An 11716-nucleotide genomic window follows, 5' to 3' on the forward strand; every position below is an offset into this window, starting at 1 on the left:
TGACCATAGGTGCGTGGGTTAATCTCTGGGCTTTCTATCTTGTTCCATTGATCTATGTTTCTGTTTTTGTGCCAGTACCATACTGTCTTGATTACTGTAGCTTTGTAGTATAGTCTGAAGTCTGGGAGTCTGATTCCTCCAGCTCCATTTTTTTCCCTCAAGACTGCTTTGGCTATTCGGGGTCTTTTGTGTCTCCATACAAATTTTAAGATGATTTGTTCTAGCTCCGTAAAAAATGCCATTGGTAATTTGATAGGGATTGCATTGAATCTGTAGATTGCTTTGGGTAGTATACTCATTTTCACAATGTTGATTCTTCCAATCCAAGAACATGGTATATCTCTCCATCTGTTGGTATCATCTTTAATTTCTTTCATCAGTGTCTTATAGTTTTCAGCATAAACCAGCTACATGTAAAAGAATGAAATTAGAATACTCCCTAACACCATACACAAAAATAAACTCAAAATGGATTAGAGACCTAAATATAAGACTGGACACTATAAAACTCTTAGAGGAAAACATAGGAAGAACACTCTTTGACATAAATCACAGCAAGATCTTTTTTGACCCACCTCCTAGAGTAATGGAAATAAAAACAAAAATAAACAAATGGGACCTAATGAAACTTCAAAGCTTTTGCACAGCAAAGGAAACCATAAACAAGACGAAAAGACAACCCTCAGAATGGGAGAAAATATTTGCAAATGAATCAACGGACAAAGGATTAATCTCCAAAATATATAAACAGCTCATTCAGCTCAATATCAAAGAAACAAACACCCCAATCCAAAAATGGGCAGAAGACCTAAATAGACATTTCTCCAAAGAAGACATACAGATGGCCACGAAGCACATGAAAAGATGCTCAACATCACTAATTATTAGAGAAATGCAAATCAAAACTACAATGAGGTATCACCTCACTCCTGTTAGAATGGGCATCATCAGAAAATCTACAAACAACAAATGCTGGAGAGGGTGTGGAGAAAAGGGAACCCTCTTGCACTGTTGGTGGGAATGTAAATTGATACAGCCACTATGGAGAACAGTATGGAGGTTCCTTAAAAAACTAAAAATAGAATTACCATATGACCCAGCAATCCCACTACTGGGCATATACCCAGAGAAAACCGTAATTCAAAAAGACACATGCACCCGAATGTTCATTGCAGCACTATTTACAATAGCCAGGTCATGGAAGCAACCTAAATGCCCATCAACAGACGAATGGATAAAGAAGTTGTGGTACATATATACAATGGAATATTACTCAGCCATAAAAAGGAACGAAATTGAGTCATTTGTTGAGACATGGATGGATCTAGAGACTGTCATACAGAGTGAAGTAAGTCAGAAAGAGAAAAACAAATATCGTATATTAATGCATGTATGCGGAACCTAGAAAAATGGTACAGATGAGCCAGTTTGCAGGGCAGAAGTTGAGACACAAATGTAGAGAATGGTCATATGGACACCAAGGGGGGAAAACTGCGGTGAGGTGGGGATGGTGGTGTGCTGGATTGGGCAATTGGGATTGACATGTATACACTGATGTGTATGAAACTGATGCCTAATAAGAACCTGCAGTATAAAAAAACAAACAAAACAACTAATACTAAACTTTCATTGGGTTATTTGTATGGAAATATGTTAATATAAATGTTTCAGACATTACATGAAATTTCTAAAAATCTTATATTTGTATTTGTATGGAAATATGTATGGAAATATGTTAATATAAATGTTTCAGACATTACATGAAATTTCTAAAAATCTTCTATGTTCTGGTATAATGTTATAAGTAATAATCCTAGTTATTACTTTAAAATGTATATCTCAGAAATAACTAATTTTCTTGTCAACTGCATTATTATGAACTTTCATCAAATCTTTAACCGTGGTCATTTTTAAGTCTTTTGTCATTTACAGACAGTTCTGGGTGTACTCTGATGATTTTGCAAATATGTTCCTATAAAAGGGTTCCATCTTCAAGAAATTCATGGAAAAGACTCTGACAAGTACAGGTTTCTGGTAACTGACTGTACTGCTGAACTGAATGAATAAGCATTTTCAGAACTCTAATGAAAAACTGATGAACTCATAAAAGTGCTAACAAAAGATCAAGATGAAAAAAAAAATTAATTACATGGGACTGAGTGAACTGATGAGGATGAGTATAATTTTTGTGACTTTCTGTCTGAATTTAAAAAAAAAAAAAATCCCACAAGGACTCAGAGGCAAAGAATATACAAATCAATTTTCACTGCAAAGTAAAGGAGCTGTTACAGTGGAGGATTACTGGACTGAATGTCAATATTATGACATAGTATGAGTGTGTTTCATGTTTGGTAATTGCAATCATTGTTGCTTTTGTTGTGGTCATCCATGTACAATGCTTGGTGTCAGTCTATTTATGTCTTGTAAAAATAAAATACAGTGTGTGTGTGTGTGAATAAAAAAAAAAAAAAAAAAAAAAAAAAGAATAAACAAATACCTACTAAAAAAAAAAAAAAAAAAAAATAGGCGGAGGATCTGAATAAACATTTCTACAAAGGACACATACAGATGGCCAACAGGCACATGAAAATGCTCAACATCACTAATCATCAGCAAAATGCAAATCAAAACCACAATGAGATACCACCTCACACTGTCAATGACTTATCAAAAAGGCAACAAATGGGCTTCCCTGGTGGCGCAATGGTTGAGAATCTGCCTGCCAATGCAGGGGGGACACGGGTTCGAGCCCTGGTCTGGGAAGATCCCACATGCCGTGGAGCAACTAGGCCCGTGAGCCACAACTACTGAACCTGCACGTCTGGAGCCTGTGCTCCGCAGCAAGAGAGGCCGCGATAGTGAGAGGCCCGTGCACCGCGATGAAGAGTGGCCCCTGCTTGCCGAAACTAGAGAAAGCCCTCGCACAGAAATGAAGACCCAACACGCCAAAAATTAATTAATTAATTAATTATTTTTTTTTAAAAAAGGCAACAAATAACAAGTGTTGGTGGGAAGGTAAAGTAGAGCAGCCACTATGGAAAACAGTATGCAGATTACTCAAAAAATTAAAAATAGAACTACTATATGATCCAGCAATTACACTTCTGGGCATTTATCTGAAAAAAACAAAAACACTAATTAAAAAAGATATATGCTCTCCTATGTTCATAGCAGCATTATTTACAGTAGCCAAGATATGGAAGCAACCTAAGTGCCCATCAACAGATGAATGGATAAAGAAGATGTGGGGTGTATATATATACATATATATGTGTGTGTGTATATATATATAAATAAATATAATGGAATATTACTCAGCCGTAAAAAAGAATGAAATCTTGCCATTTGTGACAACATGGATGGACCTAGATGACATTACACTAAGTTAAATAAGTCAGGCAGAGAAAGACAAATGCTGTATGATCTCACTTATATGTGGAATCTAAGAAACAAAACAAATGAACAAATAAAACAAAAGCAGAGTTATAGAGATTTGGCACCACCAGGAGCCAATCCCAGCTTGTGGTTGGAGTGAGGCCCAAGCTGTAGGGCCACCATGTGCTCACCAGTGCCCACCCATCATGTCTGGCTTCAACTACAAGTTCCTGAAGAAGTCCAAGCAACAGCTGCTGTGCCCGCTGTGCAGGAGAAATATTAAAAAAAAAAAAAAGCAGAATTACAGATATAGAGAACAAACAGGTGGTTACCAGAGGGAAGGGGGTTGAGGGAGGAAAGAAATGGGTGAGGGAGATTAAGATTTATTTTGTAACTGCCAGTTACAAAATAAAGAAGTCATTGGTATGAAATGTATACTGTGGGGAATATAGTCAAGAACTATGCAATACCTTTCTATGGTGACACACTGTCACTAGACTCATCATGATGATCATTTTGAAATGTACAGAAATACCAAATCACTATGTTGTGTAACAGGAACTAACATACTGTTGTAGGTCAATTATACAAAAAAACACACAAACAAACAAAAGTAAATCAGACTTGTAGTTACCAGAGGTGGGGGATGGGAGGAAGGAGAATTGGATGAGGTGGTCAAAAGGTACAACTTCCAAAAGATAAATAAGTAGTAGGGATGTAATATACAACATGATAAATATAATTAGCACTGCTGTATGTTATATATGAAAGTTAACAGAGTAAATCCTAAGAGTTCTCAGCACAAGAAAAGAAAATTTTTTTCTATTCCTTTAATTTTGTATCCATATGAGGTGATGGATGTTCACTAAACTTATTGTGATAATCATTGCTTGATGTATTTAAGTCAAATCTCTATGCTACACACCTTAAGCTTATACAGTGCTGTATGTCAATTATATCTCAATTAAACTGGAAGGAAAAATAAGCAAATTAAAATAGTTTTCTTTTTCCCAATGAAATGGGCAACCTCTAGTTGCTTAATCCCATGCTGGAAGTAAATTCACTATTCTTTCTGGTTGTATGAGATTCAAAAAGCATCTATTTTACTATTCAAAGTATAAAACTACAACTAATATTTTAAACTAATGATTTGTGTATGTCATGCATTTCACCTTAACTGTTCTTATGAAATAATTTACCTATAGCCACAAAATTACAATTAGCTTCAGGAAAAAAATACGTTTTAAAATAAAAGTCATTGGCTTATTATCTTCGCAAATATACAATTAGCATCAATCCTCATTATTCACAGGTTCTGGATTTATGACGTCACCTACTCGTTAACATTTATATGTACCCAAAGTCAATACTCTCAATGTTTTTGTGGTCATTTGCAGACATGCGCAGAGCTGAGAAAAATTTGAGTTGCCCAATGCATATGTTCCCAGCTAAGGATGAACAAAGCAACACTGCTTTCTTATTTTCTATCACCTACTGTAAACAAATGTCTTTTTTGTAGTCTATGTAGTGCCATGTTTTTCACATTTTTGTACTTTTTGTTGGTGATTTTGCTGTTTAAAATGGCCCCCAAGCATGGTTCTGAAGTGCTGTCTAGTGTTCCTAGCACAAGAACACTGTGAAGTACCTTACAGAGAAAATACTTGTGTTAGATAAGCTTCATTCAGGCAAGAGTTACAGTGCTGTTGCCCTTAAGCTCAATGACAATTCATCAACAATATATATTAAATAACGTGTCTAAACCAAACGCACCTAAAACAAGGTTATGTGTTGAGCAGTTGGTGAAAATCTTATGACCAGAGGCTCACAGGACCCTAGGAGCAATGCTTCAGTATTCGCTAATTTAGTGTTCACAGTGACTTTATAGAACAGAACTACTGCAAATAATGAGAATCAACTATATTTTCTATTTCCATGAACTGCACATTATTAAAGATCACATTTTCCTCTTCTCCAAATCCATATGTAAATCTATTCATTTAAAAGCAGCTCAAGCTCACAGAAGATCCAAAGTGTGGAAAGAAATCTTTGAAGAAGTGTATTAATTTACTAATGTATTAATAAGGCAATTGTTTTGATTTTCTTTGATAAAACTATGGGTAAATACCTCGTGTGTCATCTTCCTTAAATTTCAGTTTTGATAAGTTAGTATCTGATCTTCGTAGCACTATACCCAAGCCTGCTTCTAGTTCACTCAAAAGATTCTGAAGTTTGGGATCAAGGTTTCTGCTCCATTCCTGATCCTAAATAAAAACAGACAAGAGCATACAATGATCAAAATCTTGCCAATCAAACTGGCTTCCTAAAACACTGTCAAAAGAACTAAGTCCAAATATATCTGTTTCACCCAAAGCCTGACACTACCTCCATCTCATAAGGGAAGGGAAAAAGTCCTTTCAACAGTTAAAACTTTATAAAGATCATTTACTATAGCAATTTAAGAGCTGATGTAGATTGCATTTTACATCTTTCTCCAATTTCTCTATTTGTCAATAAAGCCTACATTAAAATTTTTTTAAATTACAAAGAAAAAATATTTTAATTTAAAAACTAAAATACTAATGATATTACCAGTAAATAAAATAATAAATATTTACGTTTGTGTGTATGAAAGCATTTACCCAAATACTTAGGCTAAAAGCAACAACAACCATACAAGCTACTTTAATTTACTCACCTTTAACAACATTGGCGCAAATACTTGCCGTACTGCTTGGTAAAGGGAATTTATAGGTGATTCTAACATAGATGAAACAAGAATGTTTTTATGTAGATTCTGATCAGTAATTACTTCAGGTCGCAGCTTGAAAAACACCAGCACTTTATCTTTTGTGTCGGCAAAATCAATCTAAAGTGGTAAACAAATGATTTTTAATGTTATTTTCATAAAGTTAATACTTGAAAATTTATATATTTCCCTAAAATGTTGTATTACTGTAATTTTACCCCTTGGAAAAAGTATACTTTAGAAATAATTATAGTATATTACAACCAATCCTTAAAAAACCCTGAGTTTTAAAAATGTATCCCCACTTATATGTGATTGTATCATAAAGCTACTTTGATAAATGGTTTATAAACAAAAAGCACTATATGAATATTGTTAACATCCACTCCAGACAGATTCAGTAATACTACAGATCAAAGCTGTGTGCCCCAGGTACACAATGGTGACTAGTATACTTCTTCACTCTACTCCAGAAACTCTATAACAAGGATGCTAATTACCCTCTTACATGAAACTAAGTTCAATATAAACTCAGAACTACCAAAACAAACTTAGGTTGTCCATCTCCTAAAATCATCTTTATCTGAACAAACATTTTTTCCTTAAAGTATCTGAGATCAAACTTTTTTACTAAATTGTCATATAACTAGATTATCACCTCACACTGGTCAGAATGGCTATCATCAAAAAATCTACAAACAATAGATGCTAGAGAGGGTGTGGAGAAAAGGGAACCCTCTTGCACTGTTGGTGGGAATGTAAATTGATACAGCCACTAAGGAGAACAGTATGGAGGTTCCTTAAAAAACTAAAAATAGAACTACCATGTGACCCAGCAATCTCACTACTGGGCATATACCCTAAGAAAACCATAATTCAAAAGGACACATGTACCCCAATGTTCATTGCAGCACTATTTACAACAGCCAGGACAAGGAAACAACCTAAATGTTCAAGGACAGATGAATGGATAAAGAAGATCTGGTACATATATACAATGGAATATTACTCAGCCACAAAAAGGAACAAAATTAGATCATTTGTAGAGATGTGGATGGACCTAGAGTCCGTCATACAGAGTGAAGTAAGCCAGAAAGAGAAAAACAAATATCGTATATTAACGCATATATGTGGAATCTAAAAAAATGGTACAGACGAACCTATTTGCAGGGCAGGAAAAGAGACGTAGACTTAGAGAACGCACATGTGGACATGGGGTGGAGGGGGAGGGTAGGACAAATTAGGAGATTAGGGTTGACATATATACACTACCATGTGTAAAATAGATAGCTAGTAGGAACATGCTATAAAGCACAGGAAGCTCAGCTCGGTGCTCTGCGACAACCTAGATGGGTGGGATGGGGGAGGTGGTGGAAGGGAGGTCCAAGAGGGAGGGGATATAGGTATACATATAGCTGATTCACCTCCTTGCACAGCAGAAACTAACACAACATTGTAAAGCAACTATACTCCAATAAAAAAAAAAGGTGAGTGAGTTTTTGTGCTACTTTTCTTTTATCCTAATCATTGTATTTTTTTAGCCACTAGGAAGGAATTGGCATTTACTCAGTATTGCTGCTTTTCTCAAACTCTCATTTTCACGCATTAGAACTCTATTGCTAGCATGATCATTTTTTTTTTTTTTTTTTTTTAAATTTTTATTTATTTATTTATTTATGTATTTTTGGCTGTGTTGGGTCTTCGTTTCTGTGCGAGGGCTTTCTCTAGTTGCGGCGAGAGGGGGCCACTCTTCATCGTGGTGCACGGGCCTCTCACTATCATGGCCTCTCTTGTTGCGGAGCACAGGCTCCAGACACGCAGGCTCAGTAATTGTGGCTCACGGGCCCAGTTGCTCCGCGGCATGTGGGATCTTCCCAGACCAGGGCTCGAACCCGTGTCCCCTGCATTAGCAAGCAGACTCTCAACCACTGCGCCACCAGGGAAGCCCTAGCATGATCATTTTATTCCAATTACAAGCGAGAATAACAAGCTGCAGATACGTAGATTTGAAAAATTCATTCCTTAGTAATTAAATAGGCCATACCTTTAAACTTCCCTCCTCTCACCTATCTGAAGAAAGAATATTCAGAAAATACATATTTTAACATCATACTTTGAAAACAGTATCTATAGTCACTGGCCAAGGCACCCTGGGGCATCAATCAGGACAATGAGCTTTGCCCTAGGCAAAGTCAGAGTTAAAGCAAAGGATAAGTTGGCTACAGCTGTTCATCATTCCCTGAGTAAAGAAAAACTGAGAATGAGCACTCCTAGCCACCTCTCCTCCAAGTTTCCCTATCATTGGCAACTGCTGTTTCCTCTTAACTGACTATAATTTGGTAATTATTAAGGTGTAAAGTTGGTTCTTTTATGAGGTTGCAAAATACCTCTATCACCTACTGGGATCGATCAGGGATCAGCATACCACAACTTTCTGCCTGTTTTGTACAGCCCACAAGCTAAAAATTATTTCCACATTTTCTGAAAAAAACGAAAGAATAATAACATTTCATGAGATGAAATTCAAGTATCAGTGTCCATAAATAAAGTGGAATGCAGCCACACTCATTCACTCACATATTGTCTATGGCTGCTTTCTCATGGCAATGGCAGAGCTGGAGTTGTGACAGAGACCTTACGACCTGCAAACCCAAAATATTTATTATCTGGCCCATTATAGAAAAAATTTGCCAACCTCTATTCTACAGCATAAACCAGATCACATCTCTCTCTTGCTTAAGATTACCAACGACTTCCTATTTCAACCTAAATGGTGTACAAGGTCCTAAATGATCAGGCCATACTGTAACTTTCACATTCTTTGGTTATTCATTAAACTTCAGCAATGACTCTGGATTTTTTTTTTTTTCCAGCTCCTTAAAACCAAGATAAGACCCAGCTCAAGGCCTTGGTACTTATCATTTCTTTTGCTTAGAAAACTCTTCCCCTAAATCTGCCTACAAGTCATCATTTAAATCTCACTTCAAAGGTCACTAATTCAGACAGGTATTCCCTCCCTCTCTATTTTAATGCACTTCCCCTCCCCATCCCCATCACTACTTTAACATTACTCTATTTTTATTAATAGCACTTATCAATACCCAAAATTATGTTACATTATACACCTGTGTGCATGTGTTTAGCCTACTTTTGTCCATTTGAATGTTACTCCTTGGAGATAAACCCTGACATGTTCATGACTTTATCCCCAGCACCCAGGACAATGCCAGACCCATAGTAACTACTCAGTAATTGTTAATTTCTTCAATCATGCTGACTCTTAGATATCTAAAGTACAACTTAAGATATAACAAAACATTTTCAAATATGACTAAAAATCTGTAGTGTGATGTATGACTAAAGATAAAATACACTGTTGGGCTCTACTAGCTTAATTAAAAGTTATAGTTTCCATTTTCTTTTTTTGTTTGTTTTGTTTTGTTTCGTTTTTTGGCCACGCAGCTTGTGAGATCTTAATTTCCCATTACACTCTATCTAAACTTTCGGTGGCATTTACAGCCATGTGCCCTGATTTTATAACTTGTTGAGTATATGTCATCCTAGGCCACTGGAGTGAAGCTCTAGAAGAGAGACACAGGGGGTCCTGTTCTGAATTACACTAACCTATTAGAGAAGTGGAGTAGTTAACGCTTAGGGTGTAACCTTTGTGCCTTACTTTCCTCAGCCACAAAATGGAAATAAAAACAGTTTCTATCTTATAGTGTTGTTGCGACTATTAAATAAGCCAAAACACACAAAGTACTTAGAACAGTACCTGACAGAGTGTAAAGGGAAAATAAACATTAGCTATGATTATCTATGCTTTTTACATCTTTGTAAACTCACCAAACCTAGCAAAGTGCCTTGCATATATTGAGTTCAAAATACGTCGATTGAATAGAATTGAGTCAAATCCAAGACTAAAAATTCATAATAGGGTGAATGATACAATCATTCTACAAAAATGCATTCAGTGCTCGCTGTGTGTCAAATACTCTGTTAGACCTAGGGACACCAGTGAACACAAGAGGAAAAGGTTTAATATATGACTATCACTTGTTAATTTTCCTCCATTTACTGAGCAGGGGCTCAGTGTGAGGCAGGGGTAATGTGTGAGGCAATTTTTTTTCTGTGTATTACTCTGAGTGTGTGTGTGTGTGTGTGTGTGTGTGTGTGTGTGTGTGTGTGTGTGTGTGTGTGTGTGTGTGTGTGTTTATCTCCTGGTTGCAAATGCAACCATTTCTTAAACAAGCCTGCCAGTGGAGGCAGCAGTAAATAATAATGAATAAATCAATACATCATATGTGGAACAACAAAAAGAATTTAAACTTTCTGCCTTATCATTTCTTAAAAGATTTGAATTCCTAACTATTCTTTCCCTAGAGTAAATTTAAACTCGTATATAATCCAAAAAAGATACACTAGAATTTGCCTTAAAGAACCTCAAAAGGGAGGAGAAAGAAAAAATGTTTAAATAAATAAGGTAAATATTTTATTTTTAGTTATAACCTATCTGTAGTATTAAAAAAAAAAAAAAACTAGAAAGACTAGAATTGTTCTCTTCAGGTGCATGGACAGGGCAACTCCTTTGGTCAGGTGGTATGCAAGCTTGGACACTACACGCTGAAGCACGAGGCCAGCGCAGCTCATCAAGCGGGGACAGCATTGGGCCCTCTAGGATGATCCAACCAGGAAGGCAGAAAGGGACCCGACATCCTTCTGGCTGAGCCCGGGGACGTAAAGGGAGGTCGGGGCAGGGGCGCAGGAAAGCATACCACATTGGAAAAGGAAATTCCGACGTCGGATCGCTGCACTCTGAGGAGCATCTGGTTCCCGTCGTCCAAGAAGTTGTTGATTTCAGGACTGTTGTACAGCAGCGGCTGGTCCCAGGATTCCGACACCAGTCCAAAGTAATTCTGAGTAGTAGTGAAGATGAAAAGCTTCCGAACGTCCCCGGTTCCGCCCGCCATGATTCTAGAGAAGGGGAAAGGTGGGGGAGGGCGGCAAAGAGGGAAGGAGGAAAAAAAAACATTCGGGACAGAACTAAAGGGAAGATGAGAACTAGGCTCAAATCCGGAGCTCGCCTGCGGGCCTGCGGAGCTCCGCGGTTGCCACGGGCAGTCGCTATGGCGACGGAGCACTACGGCGGCGCGCGGTGGGCGTTACCATCTCGGGCACGCGCACGCAAAGCTCTCAGAGAGGATCGATCATCTAGGAGCTCCTTAGCTGCTCGCCGCGGTCGTCGATGGCAAAGGATTCAGGCAAGTTTGTGTTAGGTCGCAAAATCTGCCTTTAATGCTTTCTACTGACTTCTTATAACGCATAATTAGAAGACATACCTCTAGTCTTCAAGTGCAGCAGTATGACAAGGATTTAGGATGGCTGGGGTTCTAGTGCTCCCTCTTCCCCTTCACTCGTTAGCAAACCACCCTGTCAACGTCAAGTTCCACATCTGTAAAATGGGGAAATACTATCTGGGTTGTAATGAGGACTTTAAGAGATTACTATTTAAACACCGCTTTTTAAAGAGACTGATAAAGAATAGGAGTTCAATACAATGTTAATTTACTTTCTCCATCTTACTCTGCTCGTTTC

At 37.3% G+C, this 11716-nt stretch overlaps 1 protein-coding gene across 2 annotated transcripts in view; it reads right to left on the reverse strand.

The window, feature by feature from the left end:
• The window catches only part of DYNC2H1 (dynein cytoplasmic 2 heavy chain 1), a 368911-nt gene extending 357649 nt beyond the window's left edge, over nt 1-11262 (reverse strand). For both annotated transcript variants that reach the window (XM_036860514.1, XM_036860513.1), the window contains exons 1-3: nt 10897-11262; nt 6071-6241; nt 5501-5636 (exon numbers count right to left, since the gene is read on the reverse strand). In XM_036860514.1, the coding sequence (XP_036716409.1) occupies nt 5501-5636; nt 6071-6241; nt 10897-11091 (502 nt within the window). In that variant the 5' untranslated portion in view covers nt 11092-11262. The remainder of the gene's footprint in view (nt 1-5500; nt 5637-6070; nt 6242-10896) is intronic.
• Nucleotides 11263-11716: the final 454 nt, after the last annotated feature.

This window comes from Balaenoptera musculus, chromosome 8 (genome assembly GCF_009873245.2).
Source record: "Balaenoptera musculus isolate JJ_BM4_2016_0621 chromosome 8, mBalMus1.pri.v3, whole genome shotgun sequence".
NCBI classification, from domain to species: Eukaryota; Metazoa; Chordata; class Mammalia; order Artiodactyla; family Balaenopteridae; genus Balaenoptera; species Balaenoptera musculus.